At 39.7% G+C, this 25484-nt stretch overlaps 1 protein-coding gene across 13 annotated transcripts in view; it reads left to right on the top strand.

Moving 5' to 3' along the window:
* Positions 1 to 25484, top strand: part of NUP153 (nucleoporin 153) — an 88700-nt gene that overhangs the window by 49392 nt on the left and 13824 nt on the right. For 7 of the 13 annotated variants that reach the window (XM_084967446.1, XM_084967447.1, XM_084967448.1 and 4 more), the window contains 7 exons: positions 6693 to 6830; positions 7730 to 7828; positions 9352 to 9436; positions 12807 to 12932; positions 16608 to 17225; positions 20360 to 20554; positions 23152 to 24036. In XM_084967446.1, the coding sequence (XP_084823572.1) occupies positions 6693 to 6830; positions 7730 to 7828; positions 9352 to 9436; positions 12807 to 12932; positions 16608 to 17225; positions 20360 to 20554; positions 23152 to 24036 (2146 nt within the window). The remainder of the gene's footprint in view (positions 1 to 6692; positions 6831 to 7729; positions 7829 to 9351; positions 9437 to 12806; positions 12933 to 16607; positions 17226 to 20359; positions 20555 to 23151; positions 24037 to 25484) is intronic. The other 6 variants (XM_084967449.1, XM_084967450.1, XM_084967443.1 and 3 more) reach the window with 1 other exon arrangement.

Below are 25484 nucleotides of genomic sequence, written 5' to 3'. Positions count from 1 at the left end.
ATTTGAGAGTATTTTGGGCGCCTTGGCTCAGTTACTGGTCTTGATGCTCTATCCTCCTTAGGTTCTTACTTGTTGCTCTGCTGGAGTGTTGTGAAGGAAGGGAATGTATTCTGTTGTCTTGAAAGAAAAAGTTTTTAATGCCATTGATTATGTAGCATATAAAATTTTGTACTTTTCTTAGCAAATTTTTCTTTTCTCATTTAAAGCTCATTATATAGTCTTGATTAATTACATTTAAGAAATAAGTTATTTGGAGGTCCCATCGTGGCTCAGCTGTTAACGAGCCCAACTAGTATCCATGAGGACGAAGGTTCAGTCCCTGGCCTCGCTCAGTGGGTTAAGGATCACATGTTGCCATGAGCTGTGATGTAGGTTGCAGACGCGGCTCGGATCCTGAGTTGCAGTGGCTGTAGTGTAGGCTGGCATCTACAGCTCCGATTTGACCCCTAGCCTAGGAGCCTCCATATGCCACAGGTGAGGCCCTAAAAAAAAAAAAAAGACAAGAAATGAGTTATATTCAGTTTGCCTTGTATACATAAGGAAACAAGTATCTAATTAATATAGCATGAGTTAATTCTTCAGGAAAACTTTTATATTTCTTAGAAAAATCTGTGGCCCTGCCTTTTTCTTTTTTCTTTTCCTGGGCACATCTGTGGCGTATGAACGTTCCAGGGCCAGGGGTTGAATTGTGTGGTCCTACCTTTTTAAGGTGTATCTCTTAGGAGAAAAACATTAGCTTAGTTTGGTGTTTGCCAGATGACAGATTGTGAATTTTGTTTATTTCCTTTTAGTTTCCTTTTTTACTTTTTTTAATGGCTACACCCGTGGCATATGGATGTTCCTGGAGCAGGGATTAAATCTGAGTGGCATCTGCAACCTATGCCATAGATGCAGTAATGCCAGCTCCTTTAACCCACTGTGCTGAGCCAGGGATTGAACCCGTGCTTCCATGGTAACCCCAGCCACTTCATTCAGATTCTTAACCCACTGTGCCACAGTGAGAACTCCTGATTTCAGGGTTTTTTGTCTTTTTTATTTTTGGTCTTTTTTGGGGGGCCATACCTGGAGGTTCCCAGGATGGGGATCAAATCAGAGGTCTAGCCACTGGGCTAGGCCACAGCCATAGCAGTGCCAGATCTGAGCCGTGTCTGCAGCCTACACCACAGCTCATGGCAACGCTGGATTCTTAACCCACTGAACGAAGCCATGGATTGAACCTGTGTCCTCATGGATACTAGTCAGATTCGTTTCCACTGAGCCACGATGGGAACTCATAGTTTCAGTTTTTAAAGATGCAATTTCTAAGATCTTTAGCTGAAGCTTAGGCTGATGTTCGTAGCACAGTTTTAGCTATCTTGCATGTGTGTTTTGTATAATTTTGCTGTAGTGATATTTTGAGGGGGTTTTAAAAATAATTTTATTGTTTTGTTATTATCTGATATATTAGCTATGAGGAGCTTTATGAAAATCTAACTCGCCTCCTGTTTATTACCTCCTCCCTTCTCTGGCTCCCCCGCCACCCCCATTCCGGCCAACTGTCAGTTTTGCATCCCAGGATGCCTCACCTAATTCTTTATGTCCCTTCTTTCTGTCCCTTGCTCTGTTCCACACTGGAGTTACAGCCTCCATGTTTCTGAGGAAAGAGGTACTAATGGGTGGCTGCTGGAAATTTTCTGCCTAATCTGTGTTTTTTCTATAAAGGTTAGAATAGACACTGCTTTGTATCCACTACTCTTTGCTTCTGATATCAAATATGTTTAGACCCCTAGTTGTTTCTTTTTCTTTTTCTTTTTTTTTTTTGTCTTTTCTAGGGCCGCACCCATGGCATGTGGAAGTTCCCAGGCTAGGGGTCTAATTGGAGCTGTAGCTGCCAGCCTGTGCCAGAACCACAGCAACGCCAGATCTGAGCCACATTTGCAACCTACACCACATCTCATGGCAATGCCAGATCCTTAACCCACTGAGCAAGGCCAGGGATCAAACTTGCAACCTTCTGATTCTTAGTCTGATTCGTTGACCACTGAGCCACAACGGGAACTCCCACTAGTTGTTTTGTTAATCAGTTATAGTCAATGGGAATTTTTGATAAAAGATCAAAGATTCATTTTGGTTTTTGGGAAATATCAAATGGAAGAAACATTCTTTTTTTTTTTTTCCTGTCTTTTTAGGGCCACAGCCATGGCATATGGAGGTTCCCAGGCTAGGGGTCTAATCAGAGCTGTTGCTGCTGGCCTACGCCAGAGCCATAGCAATGTGGGATCTGAGCCACGTCTGCGACCTATACCACAGTTCACTGGCAATTCCAGATCCTTAACCCACTGAGCGAGGCCAGGGATTGAACCCACAACCTCATGGTTCCTAGTCGGATTCCTTAACACTGTGCCGTGACGAGAACTCCGAAACATTCTTTTTAATTGAATGTAATAAATTAGGTAAATATTAGATACTGTTGCCACTTAATAGGGATTGATGTAGTTTGATTCACTAAACAGGATAATAGAATTGTATATTGAAATGAACTCATTTTGCAATATGAAATAAGAGTATTTTAGTTTTCACCTTAGATTCAGAATTTGTAAGGTTTATATGTTAGTCACTAGGCATTTTGCCTCAACTATGATATCAATCTGATTTTTATTTATTTTTTGGTGTTTTTGTCTTAAGGGCTGCACCCATGGCATGTGGAGTTTCCTAGTCTAGGGGTCGAATCAGAGCTGTAGCTGCCCGCCTACACGACAGCCACAGCAACTCAGGATCCAAGCTGTATATGTGACCTACACCACAGCTCACGGCAACACCGGATCCTTAACCCATTGAACAAGGCCAGGGATCAAACCTGCATCCTCATGGATACTTGTCATAACCACTGACCCACAACAGAACAACTCAGTCTGATCTTTATAATGAAAAAGCTCATTGATAGAGAATAGATAAGCAATATATAATAAGACTGTGTTTGAGGAGTTCCCACTGTGGCACAGTGGGTTAAGAATCCAACTGCAGCAACTTGGGTCACTGTGGAGGTGTGGGTTTGATCCCTGGTGTGGTGCAGTGGGTTAAAGGATCTGGTATTGCTGCAGCTCTGGCTTGTATTCAGTCCCGGCCCGGGAACTTCCATGTGCCACTAATGCATCCATTTAAAAAAAAAAAAGAAAAAAAAGACTGAGTTTGGAAAGATTTAATTGCTTGTTACTGTCATGTAAAGTGTGTAGTCCTGCCACTTACTGAGTAAATTTGGTCAAATTAACCTCTTTGAATAATAAGAAGAGTAAATACATTGAACTTCTGTCTGTAGGATGTCAGCCATTTAAAAGCTGTATGGTATTAGTCTATATTCTCTCTCTGTTACAGTGTCCTTATCTAAAACAATAGTATCTATTCTGATAACCAATGAAAAGGTACCACAAAGTACTTTGTCAGATAGGAATCTTATGATTACTCTCTCCCAGTCTGACTTGCCATTTTAACACTATGTTTTGATCAGCAAATGTTTTAACTTTTATGAAGTCTGAACTTAACTATTTTTTTCTTTTTCTTTTTACTATTCATTGTGTCCTAAGAAACCTACCCCCAGGCTGCAAAGGAATTCTCCTATGCTTTCTTCTAGAAGATTTATAGTAGTGCTTTTATGATCTTCCTATTTTGATTTCTTATATGATCATGGACTATTTAGAAGTGTATTTATTCATGATTTTAATGCTTTGAAATATATTGAGACTAGTTTTACAGCCCAGCACACGGTCTGCTTGATGAATCTTGATGAATATGTATTCTGTGGTTGTTGGGCATAGTATGCTATAGATGTCACTTAAATGCGATGACTGATACATTGCTTAGATCTTCTTTGTTCTTGCTGAAATTTTGGGGGCATGTGTGTCTCTTTAGTCTGTTACTGAGATGCGAGTTAAAATTGTCAAATTTTATTTGGTGAATTTGTCTTTTTCCCCTGAATTATGTCAATTTTTTTTTTTTTTTTTTTTTTTTTTTTTTGTCTTTTTGCCATTTTCTTGGGCCGCTCTCGCGGCATATGGAGGTTCTCACGCTAGGGGTCGAATCGGAGCTGTAGCCACCAGCCTATGCCAGAGCCACAGCAACGCTGGATCCGAGCCGCGTCTGCAACCTACACCATAGCTCATGGCAACGCCGGATCCTTAACCCACTGAGCAAGACCAGGGATCGAACCCGCAACCTCATGGTTACTAGTCGGGTCCGTTAACCACTGCGCCACGACAGGAACTCCCCTATGTCAATTTTTGCTTATGTATTTTGAAGCCCTTCTTAGCAGACACCTTCTATCTATTATGGCTTCTCAATGATTTACCCCTTTTAAAATTACTAAATGTCCTCTTAAGTCTTTGAAAAAATTTTTTTTTGTCTTGAAACATACTTTATCTGGTGTTAAGATAGCCATCCAGCAAAAAAATAAAAAAAAAAAAAGATAGCCATCCATTTTATTAGTAGGATAAACCTTCTTGTGCTCATTAATTGCAGGTGATGTCTTTTTCCATCCACTTCCTTTTGGGGGAGGGTGCTGCACCCATGGCATGTGTAAGTTCCTGGGCTTGAGATTGAATTTGAGCCACGTTTGACTGGATCCTTAACCCACTGTGCCACAATGGAAATTCCCACTATCCATTTATTTTGAATCTATTTTTTTTGTCTTTATGTTTAAAGTAAGTCTCTTGTGGACAGCATGTGATTGAGTTTTGCCCTTTTATCTTTTATCTGTTTTCTGCTTTTTTTTTTTTTTTAACCCACTGAGTGAGGCCAGGGATTGAACCCATATCCTCATGGGTACTAGCCAGGCTTGTTACTGCTGAGCCACAACAGGAACTTCCTGTTTTCTGCTTTTAATTGTAATGTTTACTTACAAGTAAGTGTGATAAATGATGCGGTTGAATTAAAGTCTACTATTTTATTTTCCATTTTTCCTATTTCTTTTGTTTATTGTTCCTTCCGAAAGCTGCCTTCTTTTGGGTTAATTGGATATTTGTTAGAATTCCGTTTTAATTATTCGTTGGCTTTGTATCTCTGACTCTTCACGTGACTTAGCTGGGATTTCTTGGGATTATGATCTATGCCCTTAACTTATAAAATTCTACTTTGTGTTAATATTGTGCCATGTCTTGTAAAATTTAAGAATCTTACAAGTTAATAGTTTTATTTACCATCCCTCTTCCTTGATTTTTGTTATGTATCATTTGTATTACATTTAGATAGGCTATAAACCCACAGTGTATTTTTGCTTTGTATAGTTATATGTAATTTAAAGAAGTTAAGGGGACAATTTTTTTATATTTGCTCTGCCAGAGATTTGCGTTTTCATTTGGTATCATTGCTTTTCACCCGAAAGAACTTGTAGAGCAGGTTTTTGTTTTTCTTTTTTGGCTGCCCCACAGCATAAGGACTTCCTGGGCTAGGGATCAGATCCGAACTGCAGTTGGGACCTAAGCTGCAGCTATGGCAATGCTGGATCCTTAATCCACTGTGCCAGCTCTGAGTCCCAGTGCTCCTAAGATGTGCAGCTGATCCCGTTGTGCCACAGTGGAAACTCCTAGAGCAGGTTTTATGGCGACAGATTGTTTTGTTTTATCCAAAAATGTTTTTGTTACACACCTGTAGTTTACAGGTCTGCCAGAGATTTGGACTGTTTGTATGCGGACTTGGGGCTTCCCTTTTGTGGCTCTTCATCCTTGCATCTCCCCTTATTTTCTAGCTACTGTAGTCACCCTAGTCTGTCCTTTGAATCCTCACCTTAACAAATCTGCAGTTTTCTCTCTCGATTTCAAGTATCCAACTGGCATCAACTCAAAAAAAACAAGACGTTCATTCAGAAGCAGCCCTTCCCTTCTTCTGAGTATCTTCTTCCCTCAAGTATCTGCTTGCTGTCATTTGCTTTCCAGTGTTTTCAGATGGTTGTTTATAATTGTTATCAGCGCATTGGTCAGATACAAGCTATTCCACTATTAGCAGAGGCAGAACTTTTTTTTTTTTAAATTCTGCATCTACTGTGAAAGTTCCTGGCTAGGGGTTGAATCAGAGCTGCAGTTGCCAGCTTACCGCTGCAGCCACAGCAACACTAGATCCAACCCACATCTGCGACGTATACCACCGCTTGCAGCAAATGCCAGATCCTTAACCCACCGAGTGAGGCCAGTGATTGAACATGCATCTTCAAAAGGATAGTATGGGGTTCTCATTGCTGAACCACATCCGGAACTCTGTGAACTCTTTTTAATCTGTTCTAATCTGGGTTATTTGAGAGTGGTGATTGTCCTTGCTATATTGGCTTAAAAACCAAGGCATTTCACCAGACTCATCAGTACTGATGTTTTGCTAAATACTTGTTGTACATACCAAGACCAAAAATAATGACTTTGTTTCCTGTTAATACCACAGCTGTGGTATGTTACTTTTTTTTTCATTTTTACCAGTTAGGAAATAGGTACTGAGGATGGTGAAATTCAAAGTCACATGACTAGTTGGTGGAACAGCTGGAATTCAAGCCTTTGTTGTTTTGTTTTTTTGTTTTTTTTGGATTCAAAAGCCCACATTGTTAATGCTGCACAGTGCTACCTTATCCCTGTTCTAAATTGACCTGTAACTGTTTCAGTTCTACCTGCAAATAAATAGAGATAAAAGAATGACACAAAAAAATGAAATATATCATTATAAAACTTGTTCTGTTTTAGGAAATGGAAGTACCAGTATTACCGAAAATCTCTCTACCCATTACAAGTTCTTCACTGCCTACCTTCAATTTTAGCTCTTCTGTGATCACAACTTCCTCTCCATCACCTATTAGTCCTTCACAATCATTAACAAACAAGGTAAAAATCCATTTTACAAATAGAGGTGGTTTTTGTTTTTCCCTTTTTTTTTTTTTTTAGAAAAAAATAACATTTTGTTTAAAATAGTAATGAATTTTCACTATGGAAAGCAAAAACTCAGGAAGAAAATGGAAAGATTGTTTTTTCTTTTTTTAAAAAAAACCGTATTATAGGCATGTTCTTCATTTCTTATGAATGCATTAGAGGAAAAGTTGATTTATAAGTTTGTTTCCAACTATTTATAAAATAGTTTTGTGCATAAGAATGGATTTATGTTTTTATTTGAGTAGGATTCTTTAATCTGCTCCTGAAAAATTTTATGCTTTTTTGCTGACTTTGACTTTTCTGAACATATTCTTATAGATGTTATTTTTCTCCTTTAGATAAATATCTTCCTCCAACATCATGTATATTCCTCTTCTAAGGGGAAGCCAGATCTTTTTTTTTTTTTTTTTTTTTTTGTCTTTTTAGGGCCATATCCATAGCATATGGAGGTTCCCAGGCTAGGGGTATAATCCGAGCCATAGCCACCGGCCTACGCCACAGCCACAGCAGGGCGAGATCTGAGCCGAGTCTGCAACCTACACCACAGCTCACGGCAATGCCGGATCCTTAACCCTCTGAGCAAGGCCAGGGATGGAACCCTCAGCCCCATGGTTCCTAGTTGGATTCGTTAACCCCTGCGCCATGATGGGAACTCCAAGCCAGATCTTAACGGTGGTTACTATACTGGTTAAGTACTTGTCAGAAGTTAGAAGGTGAAATTTAAAGGGGAAAAATTGCTTTTGGCTTCTTGGAAATAGTTTGCTTAAGGTCTATTTTATTTTCAATTTCTTTTTCTAAAAAGCTCTTTTTTTTTTTTTTTTTTAAATCATTTCTGTAATAATTTGAAAAACCAGGTGCAGATGACCTCTCCGAACAGCACTGGCAGTCCCTTGTTTAGATTTTCATCTCCAATTGTAAAATCTACTGAGGCAGATGTACTACCTCCATCATCCGTAAGTAGCAAACAAGAAGTAGTTCATATTATTTCTTTCTTTCTCTCTCTCTTTTTTTTTTTGGTCTTTTTTCTTTTGTCTTTTTAGGGCTGTACCCAGAGCATATGAATGTTCCCAGGCTAGGAGTTGATTCAGAACTACAGCTGCTGGTCTACACCACAGCCATAGCAATGCCGGAATCTGAAATGTGTCTGCGATCTGTACCAGAGCTCACTGAGCAAGGCCAGGGATCAGAACCTTCGTCCTCATGGATACTAGTTGGGTTTGTTAACCACTGAGCCACGATGGGGACTCCCATATTATTGATTTCAAAGGCATACTGTTTTTTTTTTAAAAGTCAAATCCAAAATGCCATTGGAAGTAAGAAATACCATATTTGTAATTTTGGATTCATCATACTAAATCTAACATTATATTTAGGTTTTATTCATCTTGTTTCATGATTTTTTTTTTTTTTCTTTTTTTCTTTTTAGGGCCACACCCATGGCATATGGAGATTCCCAGGCTAGGGTCGAATTGGAGCTGTAGCTGCTAGCCTACACCGAAGCCACAGCAACATGCGATCGGAGCCACATTTGTGACCTACACCACAGCTTAGGGCAATGCCAGATCCTTAACCCACTGAGCAAGGCCAGGGATCAAACAAACCCATGTCTCATATATACTAGTCAGGTTCATTAACCGCTGCACCTCGACGGGAACTCCTTGTTTCATGATTTTTACTGTTATTGTTATAATGGATATATGATATTCTTCAGAATAGACAGATAATCATTTACGGAACTCATTTTAACGAACTCAGTGATTTGTTAACCACTGAGCCACAATGGGAACTCCGTATATATGTGTACTTTTAATGGCACTGCAGGAACTTCTCATCCAGAGGGATCTGAAGTTTTTATGTCTCACAATATGTATTTGTTTCTTCAAAATTACGGATAAAAATTTTGAGTAAGAATTAATACTTAAGTTTAATGTCTTGAGATGCCCCACCCATATTCGGCCTATGTATAATTTTAACATTGCCTTCTGTATTTCACTGTGTCCCTGTTTTGAGTAAGAATTAATACTTAAGTTTAATGTCTTGAGTTGCCCCACCCATATTCGGCCTATGTATAATTTTAACATTACCTTCTGTATTTCACTGTGTCCCTGTTTTCTGTCGTAACTATATGTTCCAGATCATTTTGTAGCTTTTCTGCCCCTGCCGCATGCCTGAGATCCATTCATTATCTGTAAAGTGTCATACTTATTATTAGGAAATTGCACTTAGAAGCCCAGAACTGGGCATTAGGAACACATTATTATTTTATGTACTGTCCTGAACAAGAAAGTGCTGTAGAAATTTGAAAAGCTGTTGTTAAATTATGACACAGCTATTTTAGAGATTTAAAGATAGGAAAAATAAAATCTTAGAATATGTGAAATTCAGTATTTTTTTTTGACTTTGGAATAAAAAGAGCTTTATATTTGATAATTATTTAAAAATAAATGAACAGTTAAAGGACACCTTTTCTTTACAGATTGGATTTACATTTAGTGTGCCTGTGGCAAAAACAGAACTTTCTGGCTCTAGTACTATTTCAGAACCAATTATGAGTAGTTCAGGTAAGTAAAATTTTCTCACAAATTTTTACGTAAAAATACGTTAGATTAATATTTCAGATTCTTTCTCCTTTGCCGTTTCTTGTAAATGCTTTCATTTGAATGAAATTGCTGTCCAAATGTAAATGTTACTTACCCTTTGGTTGTGAAAGGAATAGTTACAGGAGCAAATTTATGCACTGTCTTTGTTTAGTCAAAATAAGGAGCTAGTTTATTGTAAGTGAAGTCTCATTATAAGAAATTTAAGGGTGGGCTACATTGTAGTTATAGTGGAGTCCATCTCTAGGTTTACTCTTCAGTTCAAAAGAACTGTTATGCATAAGTGTTATGCTGTCCTCTGCAGACAGTGATACATAATTTCTCAACTCAAGAAATGGGTGTAATTGAGGGAAAGAAATGAGTATTCAGATAATTAAACAGTAGGTTTTTTTGTAATAGTGGTGATTTTCTTTCAAGTGTTGGTTTTTGGAAAATGGAGGATCCAGCTGTGCTGAGTTACTCAGGTCAAGAATTTTGAGCAAGGGCATTTTACTCAAGAAATAAACAGCTAATGTAAGACAACAAGAGGAAAAGCATGACATACTTTGAAAATGGCAAATAATTTTCATGAGATTGAGAAGTAACTTTTTTGTTTGTTTGTTTTTGTTCGTCTTTATGACTTTTCTAGGGCACCTCCCACGGCATGTGGAGGTTCCCAGGCTAGGGGTCTAATCCGGAGCTGTAGCTGCTGCCTATGCCAGAGCCACAGCAACTCAGGATCCGAGCCGCGCCTGTGACCTACACCACAGCTCACGGCAATGCCGGATCCTTAACCCACTGAGCAAGGCCAGGGGTCGAACCTGCAACCTCATGGTTCCTAGTCGGATTCCTTAACCACTGAGCCATGACGGGAACTCCAAGAAGTAACTTTAAATTCTGAAAATTCTTGAATGCTATGCTAAAGAATTGGATTTTAGTCTGAATGTGGTAGGCACTGTGATACTTATATGGGGGTGATACAGTGTCTAGAAGTAACAGAGGTGCATTGAGTAGGGGTGTGGGTGGGAGTGTGGGGTATTAGAGGCTGTGAGACTTCAGTTAACGGGCTGTTGCCTTATTAAGAAGTGTCTCTTTGATTATCTGCTGGGTTTTGGAATTTTTAAAAACCAGATCCTCCTTCAAAAGATAGATTAAAAAAAATATCAAAGATCCAGAACATAAAACTGCTAGGACGATGTTTGCCTTTAGGTGATCTGAAAGATAAGGTGTAGATTATGAGAGTGGCACAGAATAGGAATTTGACTGATAGATTTGCATTCCTAATTTTTATTGAATAAAGTAACCCTGTGTAAGAGAAAGTAACAAACACATTTCAGGTGTACTTCTTTACTACATGTTTTTTTTTTTTCTTTAATGTTGTTATGATTCAAGAATAGTAAGTATTTAAATTTCATTTTCATACGTGGTTATCAAGGGATAGGCATTAAAAGCCTCACTTTTTACCAGTGATAACTGAATCAGGAATAGTTTGTTGAGGCAACTTTTTTGTTTCATTATATCTGAAAAAATTACCCACAGTTTTAAGGAGTTTATTATGAGAGTGGCATGTATAGAATTGTGGGAATTGTTCTTAATGTTGACATTTCTGATTCTCATCACTCCTGTCATTAAAAAGCTGATTGAAAATGTGGAAGTCATGATGAATTACTTTATGAGAGGAGCCAGTTTTCCCATTGCCTTCATTTTCTGTCTCTCTAAGTATACTTCAAGGAATTCTTAAAATTTACATCAAATTACAAAAACAATTCAGTTTTGACTCTAAAGGAAGATAGAATGTGATAAAGTGATAAAACCCTATTTTTCTTTGTTTTGAGACTGTTGTGAGAGATAGGTGTGGTCTTTTGTCTGTTTTGTTCCTAGAGTGAAATTGACATAAGATAAAGTTAACCATTTAAAGGGAACACAGAGTTCCCATTGTGGCTCAGTGGGTTAAGAATCCAACATAGTGTCAATGAGGATACGGGTCCTGGCCTTGCTCAGTGGCTTAAGGATCTGGCATTGCCACAAGCTGCAGTGTAGGTCACAGATGCTGCTCTGCTTGGGTGTGGGTTTGGCTGTGGTGTAGGCCTGCATGCAGCTGCAGCTCTGATTTAAACCCCAGTCTAGGAGCTTCCATATGCCACAGGTGCAGCTGTAAAAAGAAAAGAAAAAAAAAAGAGAGAAAAGAAATATAAAAAGTAAAAGCATTATTCTTTAGATGTAAGTAGTCAAAATCTTCTGGACTTTTGAACCTGCTCTCCCTTAACTAATGATTTATTTCTGTGGCTGCATAACTCTCCATCGTTTCAGGGTTCTGTAATCTGTATAGCTAACCCCTTTTTATTGAGTATTTGTTATTCAGGTTTTCAGTATAATAACTGAAAGATTTTTTTTTTTTTTTGTCTTTTGTCTTTTTTGTTGTTGTTGTTGTTGTTGTTGCTATTTCTTGGGCCGCTCCCGCGGCATATGGAGGTTCACAAGCTAGGGGTTGAATCGGAGCTGTAGCCACCGGCCTATGCCAGAGCCACAGCAACTCAGGATCCGAGCCGCGTCTGCAACCTACACCACAGCTCACGGCAATGCTGGATCGTTAATCCACTGAGCAAGGGCAGGGACCGAACCCGCACCCTCATGGTTCCTAGTCAGATTCGTTAACCACTGCGCCACGACGGGAACTCCTGAAAGATTTTTAATCACAGGATGAATTTCTAGAAATGAAATGTCTGGCTTAGTTGAACGTTTTTCACGCAGTGTTTGAGCTGCTGCAAATGCCATATCCTCTCCAGTGCTTCAGTTTTATTTTCTTGATTACAGGTGAACTCACTGGGTAATAATTAAAGATTTTTATGTAGTTTATATATTTTTTACCCTTTTGGAGGAGAAAGATGTACAAGATGGGAAATAGTATTTTTTTTTTTACTTTCTTGTAATGGCAAGTCAACCCTGTACAAGTTATTTGTTCATTATCTTTGGTTTTTTTATTTGTTTTTGCTTTTTAGGGCTGCATGTGCAGCATAATGAAAGTTCACAGGCTAGGGGTTGAATCAGAACTGCAGCTGCCAGTTTTCAACACAGCCACAGCAATGCAGGATCTGAGCCTCATCTGTGACCTATATCATAGCTCATGGCATCACCGGATCATTAACCCACTGAGTGAGGCCAGGGATCAAGCTTGCATCCTCATGGATACTAGTTGGGTTGGTTACCACTGAGCCACAATGGGAATTCCTGTTCATTATCTTTGAATTGCAGTGACTTTTTAGAAGTTGATTCAGATTGACTTTGAATGATCTTTTTAATACATATAAGTTGCTTTTTCCATGCATGATATCATTTACAATTAAAAAAATTACAGCTGAAGATATCACTGCAGTGAACAACAGTACAAGTTGTAAGAAGGCAGACGAAGACGGCGAGGGCCTTTTCAGACCTGCAAAAACCCTGAAAGAAGGAAGTGTTCTTGATGTTCTGAAGAACCCTGGTAAGATAATGGCTGCCCTCGAGATACTCTGAAATCTTAATTACAAAATTATGATCTCATCTTAATATTATTTGTTGTACTTCAGGCTTTTAAAAAATGATGACTGGTTTCATGGGAGATTGATTTTTTTTTTTTTTTTTTTTTGTCTTTTTGTGTTTTTCCAGGGCTGTGCCTGTGGCATGTGGTGATTCCCAGCTAGGGGTCTAATCAAAGTTGTAGCCTTTGGCCTACACCACAGCCACAGCAATGCGGGATCCAAGCTGTGTCTGCGACTTACACCACAGCTCATGGCAATGCTGAATCCTTAACTAGGTTCCTCGTCTGATTCGTTAACCACTGAGCCACGATGGGATATCTGAGATTGACTTTTGAATATAGGCATAGTCAGATGTAATTATTTTAGGTGAAAGACGATAGAAACTTTATTATTTCTTTAGAATCAAGGATTCTGCACTAAAATGAAATCTCTAGGGGACAAGTATAGGAGAAAATGTGAATTGCCTGTTAAAAGAGGCCAATATACAAAAAAGTAAAACAAACTCAGTGATGTACCTAGACATGTCTCTCTCTGAGAGACTGCTGCCTTATTCTTCTCAGATTATTTCCCAGTTGTGGTATATATATATAAAACAAAGCTAAGTAGAAAGAAAACATACACTGATTGTAGCATAGATACATAGAGAATAGTTATAGTACTCACTTGAAACAAGATACGAATGCTAGTGGGTTTTTTTTTTTTTTTTTTTTTTTTTTGATGGTGATGAACAGAAGTCCTCAAATAGTTTTCAATTGGAAAATCCAAGAGGATAGCATAATTCCAATTGGGATGTATCCTGTAAGGATATAAAAGTATTTATAAGATAATCTAGTATCTCAGGAGGAATTAGATTTATCCAACACATGTGCTCTGTATAAGTGAACAAGAGTTTCATTAATAGGTTGGCTGGTACAACAAAGTGTAGAAGAATGAGGTTCTTATTTTATAGATGAGTGTATTGCCTATTGAAGTCTCAGTAATAGAGGCGATTTTACACAGTTATGGGAAGGACTCTAGAATGCCTATACTGGGATGAACCAAGCAGTAATAAGCATCAAATGCATATATTTATCATCATAAAAGTTTACGCTTTGAGGAATTCCCTGGTGGCACAACAGGTTAAGGATCTGGCACGGTCACTGCTGTGGCTCCTGTCACTCTGTGGTATGAGTTTGATCCCTAGCCTAGGAACTTCTGCATGCCAGGGGCATGGCCAAGGCAAAAAAAAGTTTACTCTTTGCATTCATAATGTCCACTCCTTCACACTTTTAAACTTAAAAAAAAAAAAAAAAAGGCAGAAATTTGGAGGAGTTAAATGCTGTCTGAAGGGAAATTAGGAAAATCTAAAGAAGTGGGCAGAAAGAAAACTGGAATACCCTGAAGTGGTTTATGTTACAATTTTACCAGCTTCAGTGACCAGGTTAATCATTAACAAAATAGTATATCATTGTCCGCTATTAGTAATTGAGGTATATGGGATTGTTTTGCCCTTAGGCTGAATTATTTCTTGGTACGGTAGAAAAACCTCTAACAACCTTCTGTATCAACTTTCCCTCTAGTTTTCTTTTCCTCTTCTAAAGGTTAGAGAAATGGGTCACTGAGTTTTTTTTGTTACATAGAAAATAAAATTGGTGGAGAGTAAAGGATTCAAAGGTCATTTGTGCAAATAAAGTGTAGTTTGAGTTAATCAAGTCAACAATGTTGGTTTTGGTAGCACAAAGTCTTTTTATTATTTCATGGTTCATGGTTCTGTGTGCACACTTTTTTTTTTTTTTTTTTTTTTTTTTTTTTTTTGGTCTCTTTTTGTCTTTTCTAAGGCCATACCCATAGCATATGGAGGTTCCCAGGCTAGGGGTCCAGTTGGAGCCGTAGCCGCTGGCCTACACCAGGGCCACAGCAGCATGGGATCTGAGCCGCGTCTGCAACCTACACCACAGCTCACGGCAATGCCGGATCCTTAACCCACTGAGCAAGGCCAGGAATCAACCTCGCAACCTCATGGTTCCTAGTCCGATTTGTTAACCACTGAGCCACAATGGGAACTCCTACCTTAACTCTTTAAATACACCTATGATGGCTAACAAAGTGGTAGGCTCTGGGTTTTTATTGGAAAGCTGTCGCAGTTTTGTTTGAATTAGTGTTTGGTAATTTTGTGTGGTCGTCTGTTTGAATTAGCCTGAGCTTGTGCTCCATTAGGAGATAGTGGACCCTAATTTTTATTTTTTCGTTTTTATTTTTATTCAGCTCCGTCATTATAATTATAATGGAGTTCTTTTTTTTATTAATACAGTGAATTTTATTATATTTATAGTTGCACAGCCATCGTCAAAACCTAATTTTAGAACATTTCCATCCCAAACCCCAAGTTCCCACCTCCCTCCTCCCCATCTGTCCCCTTTGGTAACCATAAGTTTTTCAAAGTCTGTGAGCTTGTTTCTCTTCTGCAAATAAGTTCATTTGTATCCTTTTTTTTGAGTCCACAGGTAAGTGATAGCATATGATGTTTGTCTCTTACTGTCTAACTTCACTTAGTATGATAATCTCTGGTCTACTATTCAGCCATAAAGAAGAATGAAATAATGGCATTAGCAGCAACATGAATGGACCTAGAAATTACTGTATTAAATGGACCCTAATTTTTGTATTTCTGGGTTTTACCAGGTTATTTTAGTACATCTCTGTTGGAATTTTTTTTTTTTTTTTTTTTTTTTTGGTCTTTTTGTCTTTTCTAGGGCCGCACCCGTGGCATATGGAGGTTTCCAGGCTAGGGGTCAAATTGGAGCTGTAGCCAGCCACTGGCCTGCTCCAGAGCCACAGCAATGCCGGATCCAAGCCACATGTGCAACCTACACTACAGCTCACGGCAACGCCAGATCCTTAACTCACTGAACAAGGCCAGGGAATGAACCCAAAACATCGTGTTTCCTAGTCGGATTCGTTAACCACTGAGCCACGACGGGAACTTCTGTTGGGATTTTTAATCGTATTTGTCATTGAACCATTACTCTTTTAAAGCTTTGTATGAATTTAATGTTACTAAAAATGATCCTTATTACTCTGTTGTTGGGAGGGACATCTTTCAAATAATCATACCTGCACAGTTGAGCTGGTTTTACTGAAACTGGATTATGACTGGAAAAAATTCAAAGATGCTCCATACCGGAGGTCATTTGGCATAGGCAGGGGGAGGACGGCAGTGACTGTGCTGCGGTTCAGTGCTGCAGGAAAGGCAAGGAGCAAAATGTGGATGGTGTGTATGTCAGTAAGGAGTACAAATTAAGTCTCAAATTAGTTATACTACAGTAAATAGATTGCTAGAGGAAGATGATCTACTATAAACAGAATGTCTTTTGTAGGTTTTTTAACTAGGCCTGTTGCTTACTGATTATTTGATTAGTACTAGAAATATAGTTCTAGGTGAAAAATACTTCTTAAGTAGTCCACCTTAGATTATGATAGCTCTACAGTAAGGTGTTTTGTGCCAAGAATAATATTTTTATTATGAATGGCTATTACTCTATAGTTATTTATATTATTAATATTTATTAACTATAATAAGTAATAGGCTTTCTGATCAAAACATTAACTAACTTTTCTTCTCCCACTCCACTCTCCCCAACCCCCCCACCCCATTGTAGGTTTCACATCACCGAAGGCAGATTCTCCTGCTGCTCAGCCTACCACCACAAGCCCAATAGTTTATACAAGACCAGCAATAAGTAGCTCTTCTTCCAGTGGAATCGGGTTTGGGGAAAGTTTAAAGGCTGGGCCATCATGGCAGTGTGATACTTGTCTACTCCAGAACAAAGTTGCAGACAACAAATGTGTAGCCTGTCAAGCAACAAAGTTGCCACCAAGAGATACTGCTAAACAGTTGGGAACTGGGACACCAAGTAAAAGTGGCAAACCAACTCTTTCTTCACCAGGGACAGGCTTCGGAGACAAATTTAAACCAGCAGTAGGAACTTGGGATTGTGATACTTGTTTAGTGCAAAATAAACCTGAAGCGATAAAATGTGTAGCTTGTGAAACACCGAAACCTGGAACTGGTGTTAAACGAGTCTTTACGTTGCCAGTGGCTTCAGAAAGTGCTGTAACCATGGCTGCTTCCTCCTCCAGCTGCACTGTAACCACTGGTGCCTTAGGATTTACAGATAAATTCAAAAGGCCCATGGGATCTTGGGAGTGTCCAGTGTGCTGTGTTTCTAATAATGCGGAAGACAATAAATGTGTGTCCTGTATGTCTGAGAAACCAGGTACGTTTATGGCTGTTTGGAATAATTTTGTTCATTACTTTAATAGAACATTTTAATTTATTCTCTGTAAAACAGCTAAGAATAACCTCAATGTTTTAGATGTTTCAGGATGCGCATTTCCTCGTACATTAATTTTTCTAAACTGTCTTGAGAGTAAAATGACTTGTTCGCAACTGAAACTGCATGTCCTATTAGGATAGGCTTTGTGTTAATCAGTCCAGCATTTGCTTTGACCTCTTCTTTGTATGCACTTTTATCAGGAACTTTGGGCTCTTCACCATCATTTCCAAAGTTGGCTAATATGGATGCAAAGGCCTTAGAATGGGAACCATCATTTCCAAAGTTGGCTAATATAGATGCAAAGGCCTTAGAACGGGACAGTCTCTCTCAAACCTTTATGCAGAATGAAATATTACTTTGTCTCTTTTCCTTGAAGTAGAAGTGAGGATGGCTGGTGGTCATTTCCGGGACAGTTTCATTAAAGGGTAGATGGTATTGCTTTATGAGAAGGCTGTGGCTGAATATTCACCCATGTGCCAGACATATTGCAATGATCTTAAAATAGGCAGCCAGAAAAATGGAATTAGGTTTGAGTTCTGTTTCTCTGTTCAATTTTGAAAGAGTTACTGAAGATTTAAATTGATCTTTAATTCATTTGGAAATGACTTTTTGATGTTTTTGTAATGCTTTTATATAATTATTTGGTATAGATATGTAGTAACATGGATACTAAATAAAACATGTTATGAGTATCCTGGGAATTATACTTCCTATTTTTATTGCCTCATTCATGGATGCGTGGTTTTGTGTCTGCAACGGAAAACTCTTGGGTTAATAGCCCAGACCCCTGTCTTAATACAAGGGGTGAGCCTTATTCATAATTCCTCCTAGACCTCTCCACAAGAATGATTTCAGAATCTCTATTCTAAAATAGGTTTCTCTTCCCATCTGGTATTCCTCCTCCTCCCCTTAAAAAGAAAGAAAGAAAGCCCTGATGCATGCAAGAAACCAAAATTAATTGAGTTGATGGGAGAATAAAACTGAGTCAGGAAATTGTTATACAGAAACAAAGGAAGCTCATATATATATGAAAAAACTTCCACTTCATCCTTTAGCTGAACCACCATTATAAGCAGAAAATGATCTGGTCAAACTTGTAATTTTGGTAAATCACTCGGTGGCTTTTTGGAGGATAGATTTGAAGGCAACAAAATTTGGAGACCAGAGGACAGATTAGGAAGTTATATCAGTTATATAGGTCAAGATCCTAGTGATGTGTACTAATGGAATCAAATAAGGATTAGAGGGGGCCGTAGAATAATGTGCAGTTGGAGACATGGTTGCTTTCAAGCTGCTAAAGTTGACAGATAGGTGTGAAGCCTTTGGTTACACTGACGCTGGACCCTCTGGGCTGGAGATACAGATCCGGGAGGACTTAGCCCAGAATTTTCAAGTCAGTCATGGGCGTAGAGGTGATGTGAGGTGAATGAGCAGAGCAAATAGACAGCCTAAAACAGAACTCTGCTAACTTAAGGGAGTAGCAGGAATAAAACTTTGGAACAGTTAATCTTTTAAAGGAGTAACCAGAGAGGAAAATCAAAAACCACACGGTACTGGTGCTTTTTAGAGGATGGATTTCAAGGGAACAAAAAGAACCTGACGTAGTGTGCGTGAGGATGTGGGTTTGATCCCTGGCCTCCCTCCGTGGGTTAAGGATCCGGCGTTGCCACAAGCTGCGGGGTGGGTCACAGATGTGGCTCAGATCCAGTGTTTCTGTGGCTGTGGTGTAGGCCCATAGCCACAGCTCCAAATCAACCCCTTGCCTGGGAACGTCCATGTGCCACAAGCGCCACCCTAAAAAAAAAAGAAAAGAAACAAAAAACAGGGCTATTAAGCAAGAGGTGAGGGAGCTCAAACCAAAATAGCAGGAGAAGGGTCAGAAAAAGAATGAAATGTATTGAATGTGTAAGGGTAAGGGAAGAGTTGCCATCTAGCCAGGGTAACCAGGGGGATAGTGGAACCACCGACAAGAGGACAGCACGGGGAGGAAACCTGAAGAGTGGGTGGCAGGTCCAGATCAGAAGATGGTTTTGTTTGGTGATTAAAATGTTCGGAGTCGAGGAGAGCTTGTGAGAAGGGCAGTGGACCAAAGATGGAACGATTTTATTGGCAGGATGGAAAAGAACATACCAGTAAACGGCAGATCAGGTAACTGGGAAAAGTGACGACAGTTGGAGAACATTTAGAGAAGTGGGGGCACCAGAATGAATGGCTCCGCTCTCGACACTATTTCTTCATGCACCTGCGCCTCGCTGAGCCATCCTTCCTGTGCTGCCGCCTCTCCCCCACAGTTGCTAGTTCTGCTTAAAAATGTAAATATCAGCTCTGTGACTCCTTCTCCTGTCCTGTAGTCCTTTCCTCTTTGTCCTCTTGTTTAGATCATGTGTTACTCTTTGTCCGTAATGGTGCTACTGTGCATTTATGTTTGTTTTACTTCCCCCTTTTTAGACCATGAGCACCTTTAGAAGTTAAGCAACATCTTGTTCATCTTGCTCTCCGCCCCCAGAACCTAAGAACGTTATGGTGCTTATTAATTCATGTCTGTTAGATAGCTGCTTTATAACAAATGCTGTGGACGGTAGTCAGTAGTATCGAGTTGAATTGCAGAGTGGCCAGTAGAACATTTCTATGCAAAATTGTCATTTCAAAGCAGAGCCCTGTCCTTGGCAATCTTGAAATGAATGTGGTCTAGGCTCTGTATTTTATGTTTTAGACTGTTGCCTACAGTTTGGAACTTACATTGTATAATGCTGTGAAATTTGATAATGAATCTTAAGGAGAATTGAGTCTTTTAGGCTCTGAAATATGAGCATGATTTTTAAAAATCCTGGCTCTTCATAATTGGGGTTAAGAGGGAGCTCATCATTGCACAAGGTTTGTGAGTTGCTCATTTATAAGATTAAAAGAAATCTGAGATGTCTGTATTGTTTTTAACAATGTAATGTTTAGACTTCTGGCATTTTCTCTATCTTAATAAACTCTAATAAGAATGGAAATTAAGACTTGGTGGTGTCACTGAGATATTGACATGATGTAAATTAGGAATTTTCCTGTATTTCTCCATTATTTTTTAGGAAGTTCAGTACCTGCTTCAAGTAGCAGCACTGTCCCTGTCTCTGTGTTGTCTGGAGGCTCCCTAGGATTGGACAAGTTTAAGAAACCTGAGGGAAACTGGAACTGTGATGTGTGCCTAGTGGAGAATAAAGCAGATTCCACCAAATGTATAGCATGCGAAAGTGCAAAACCAGGCACCAAGTCTGAGTTTAAAGGTAAGGTCTTAGTAAAGCACTTTTTTATGTTACAACTTTAAAATGAAATATAGGTGAACAGTTTTGGTTTTAAAATGATTTGTTCTTTATTGAAAATCCATGTAAAATGAGGAGTTCCTGCCATGGCTCAGCGCTAACGAACCAGACTAATAACCATGAGGACGCCGGACACGAGGATGCAGGTTCGATCCCTGGCCTCGATCAGTGGGTTTATGATCCGGTGTTGCTGTGAGCTGTGGTGTAGGTCGAAGACACAGCTTGGATCTTGCTATGGCTGAGGAGTAGGCCGGCAGCTACAGTTCCAATTTGACCCTTAACGAGGCCCTAAAAGGACAAAAAAAAAAAAAAAATCCATGTAAAAAGAGGTATTGTCCTGGACCTTAGCTCCTATCTCTAAATTACTATAAAAACCAATCATTTGCTGGTTAGCAGTAAAGATAAGTATATTTTCTATTCATTTTCATTTTAGAAGGAAGATGCTGGTTGTACCCACTGAATTAATTGCGTGACTGATGGGGTACAGCTGGCTTAGAAAATGCTGCATTTGGATTTCCTATTGTAGTGCAGCTCAAACGAATCCAACCGGGTACCATGAGGTTGTGGGTTTGATCCCTGGCCTCGTTCAGTGGGTTAAGTAAGGATCTGGCGTTGCCATGAGCTGTGGTGTAGATGGGAGACATGGCTCCGAACTGGTGTTGCTGTGGCTGTGGTGTAGGCCGGCAGCTATAGCTCCGATTAGACCCCTAGCCTGGGAAGCGCCATATGCCGTGGGTACAGCCCTAAAAAGATAAAGACAAAAAAAAAGAAAAAGAAAACGCTGCATTTGGGTTTTAGCAGAGCGCTAAAGCTCCTTCTGTAGCTGTTAGCTCAGGTCCCTTTCCCATGTTCCCGCCTGTAAATACAGTAATTACCATACCGTTAAATCCTCCTTTTGAGACAGAGGTGATAACTAGTTAAGATGTCTTTGGCACCTTGATTTTTAGCTTTCTGTCTGATATCATTTAAGGTATTTTAGAGACCATGTGGGTGGCCAGTTGCTCCTGAAATTCTGACATAATTTTTCAAATAAATTTCTTAGGGAAAAGAAAGTGAGGTAGGTAATGGCTGTCACTATCTTTATTTATACCTGGGGGAGCAGAGTGATGGATCAGTAGCTTGGCACTGTTTAATGATTTCTGTGTTGAGCTGGTCATTTAGGTGCTTCATTTCTGGTTTATTCCACTAAAGAAGCATTCCGAAACCAAGGTACTGATCTTGTCAGAATAGTATTTTTATCTTTTAAAATATTGTTTCCACTCCTAAAATTCTGGTCCTTTTTTTTTTTTTTTTAATTTTAGGGCTGCACCTGCGCCACATGGAAGTTCTCAGGCTAGGGGTCCAATTGGAGCTGTAGCCACCAGCCTACGCTAGAGCCACAGCAACATGGAATTTGAGCTGCATCTGCAACCTACACCACAGCTCACGGCAACGCTGGATCCAGGGATTCAACCCGAGACTTCATGGATGCTAGTTGGGTTCATTAACCACTGAGCCATGACGGGAACTCCTAATTCTGCTTCTTTGAAGTGAAAAAAAAAAAAAAAAATTTTTTTTTTTTTTTTTTTTTTTTGGTCTTTTTCTAGCCTTTTCTAGGGCTGCTCCCGCGGCATATGGAGGTTCCCAGGCTAGGGGTCTAATTGGAGCTGTTGTTGCTGGCCCACACCAGAGCCACAGCAACTCGGGATCCGAGCCGTGTCTTTGGCCTACACCATAGCTCACGGCAACAACGGATCCTTAACCCACTGAGCAAGTGCGGGGATTGAACCCACAACCTCATGGTTCCTAGTCGGATTCGTTAACCACTGTGTCACGACGGGAACTCCTAATGTGAAAATTTTTAATTTTTATAAATAACACATTTACTCACAAGACTTAAGCAGATTATGACAGAATTCACAGTGAAATGTCTGTCTCTTGTCCTCATTGGCTCGTTTTCCATTCTTCCCCCCATCAAAGGTAATAGCTCTTTGTTGTTAGCTTCTCGTAACTGGTTCAGAGTTGCTTTATGCACATTAGAACCAAATATACTTCTCCATATTCTCGCTTCTGTCTACCTTGTTAGAAAAGGATGTATACCACACTGTCTTCACCCTTGGCTTTACCACAAAGAAGCTTGGACAGAGTTTGTTTTTCATTCATCACTTACAGCTGTCTGGATTGCATATCCTATTTAGTAGTTTATCATAAAAATACTCAGCTGTAAAATTGCCGAGTCAGAGGGCACAACATGAGTTTGTGATTAGGAGTAAATACTGACAAGTTGCCTCCTGCAAGTTTTGTGCTAATTTACACATCCACCTGCAGTGTCTAAAGTGTCTATTATTCCTAGTCTCGTCACCAACACTCTTTCATCAAACTTGTTGCATCTCTGCCATTCTGATGAAAAGTAGCACATCAGTGTGGTTGTCAAGATCAAGATGTGCTTCTCCCGCTGAATGTATGGGTAGTTCGGTTCATGTTTACTAATACTTTGCAGAGTAATCACTGTCTCCCTTTACTTTTCAAGGTTTACATTTTGAGAGGCTAATATTAATTCAGTCTCCTTTATATTTTTGAAGGCTTTGGCACATCTTCCTCATCTTTGAACCCAGCAACCTCATCCTTCAAATTCGGTATCCCATCATCCTCTTCTGCACCCTCTCAGACTTTAACAAACACTGGAAATTTTAAATTTGGAGATCAAGGAGGCTTCAAAATAGGTGTGTCATCAGATTTGGGGTCTGTAAACCCCATGAGTGAAGAAGGCTTTAAATTTCCTAAACCAATAGGAGATTTTAAATTTGGAGTTTCATCTGATTCTAAGCCTGAAGAAGTTAAAAAAGACAGTAAAAATGATAATAATTTTAAGTTTGGACTTTCTTCTGGTTTAAGCAATCCAGCTCCTTTAGCTCCATTTCAGTTTGGGGTGTCTAATCTTGGGCAGCAAGAAAAGAAAGAGGAAGTGCCTGAATCTTCCTCTGCAGGCTTTAGCTTTTGTTCCGGTGTCATTAACCCTCCCCCTCTTGCTGCTGACACCAAAGTGACCTCTGAGAGCAAGAACAGCTTCAGTTTTGGAACCACAGACACCAAGAGTGTCTCAGTGGCTCCTTTCACATGTAAGACACCAGAAGCAAAAAAAGAAGAAACACCTGTCACCAAAGGAGGGTTCACTTTTGGCAGCATGGACTCTGCCCCCCTGCCCTCTGCCTCGTTTGTTTTGGGAAGGACAGAAGAGAAACAGCAAGAGCCTGTCACTTCTACTTCTCTGGTATTTGGGAAGAAAGTGGACACTGAAGAGCCAAAGTGTCAGCCAGTGTTTTCCTTTGGGAATTCAGAGCAAACCAAAGATGAAGGTTCTTCCAAGTCAACTTTTAGTTTCAGTACGGCAAAACCATCCGAGAAAGAATCTGAGCAGCCAGCAAAGGCCACTTTTGCTTTTGGAGCGCAAACCAGTACTACAGCTGGTAAGTATTTAACAATTTTTTACAAGGTGTCTTTGATAACTTGGCACATGCAGCAGGTCAAGGAGGAGTTTACGTTGGACATAGTTGAGACAGTACCAGTAACAGAACTCTCTGGGGAGGAGCCAAGGATTTTCCATTTCATTTGCTCCAGACCCCCATGATTCTGATGTTATCTAAAAAATACAACTCCAACAGAAAGCCTGCAGTATTTGCACATTTGTCCATGACTTTCTCCCTTCTGTTTGGGATTTTATAATCACAATTGACATACACTATTCAGGAAACTAATAAAATCTTTATGTAAAGGCTTTCATTTACAAATAGGTAGAGACAGCTAGTCTTCACCTGGATTTTCTTTTTTTTTTTTTTTTTTTTCTTTTAGGGCCACACCAGCGCATATGGAAGTTCCCAGGCTAGGGGTCGAATCGAAGCTGTAGCTGCTGGCCTATGCCACAGCCACAGCAACACCAGATCCGAGCTACGTCTGTCTCCTACACCACAGCTCATGGCAACCAACACTAGATCCTTAACCCACTGAACAAGGCCAGGGATCGAACCTGCTTCTTCATGGATGCTAGTCAAATTTGTTTCTGCTGAGCCAAAATGGGAACTCCCACCTGGCACTTAAGGAACATAAACAACAAGTAAATCCCTTGGAAATAGATATGATTATGAAAACTAAAATGTCAAAAAAGTAAACAGCTTTTTTTTTTTTTTTGGTCTTTCTGTCTTTTCTAGGGCCGCACCACAGCATGCAGAGGTTCCCAGGCTAGGGGTCTAATTGGAACTACAGCTGTCGGCGCACGCCACAGCCACAGCAACTCGGTATCCGAGCCGTGTCTGCGATCTACACCACAGCTCACGGCAACGCCGGATCGTTAACCCACTGAGCAAGGCCAGGGATTGAACCTGCAACCTCATGGTTCCTAGTCAGATTTGTTAACCACTGAGCCATGACGGGAACTCTGTAAATAGCATTTTTAAAATTTAAAAACATATCGTTGGTGAAATAAAATCATATGTGGGCTGAGTTGCAGAAGAAAACATAGCTGATAATCAGATGAGTGAACTATATTTCCCAGAACACAGCGCAAAGGAACGGAGATCTAAGCTCCATCCACAAGCTCCATTGGAGTAGGCGTGCTTAGAAGATGAGAACAATGTGGAGGAAACAACAAAGAAGTGACAGGAGAAAATTTCCCAGATGTAAGGATTGGTCAAAGACTAGTGAAATTTTAGGACACCAAAGCCAAAGTCTTGAATGCTGAAAAGCAGTTTGCCGCAGATGACTAGGTTATCAGATTAGGGTCAGACTTGTAATTTGTAACATCAGATGCTAAAAACAGTAGAGTGGTGTCCTCAAATTAAAAAGTCTTAACCCTAGAATTCTGTCACCAGCCAAATATTATCAAATATAAGAGCAACATACAGACAAGCAAAGAATCAAA

The sequence above is a fragment of the Sus scrofa genome, chromosome 7 (genome assembly GCF_054392235.1).
Source record: "Sus scrofa isolate SSC_HxYL_T2T_F1_AM1 chromosome 7, Sscrofa_HxYL_maternal_Yorkshire_Landrace_v2.0, whole genome shotgun sequence".
Classification (NCBI taxonomy): Eukaryota; Metazoa; Chordata; class Mammalia; order Artiodactyla; family Suidae; genus Sus; species Sus scrofa.
Note: the sequence above shows the minus strand (reverse complement) of the source record. Positions and strands in the feature narration are given on the sequence as shown.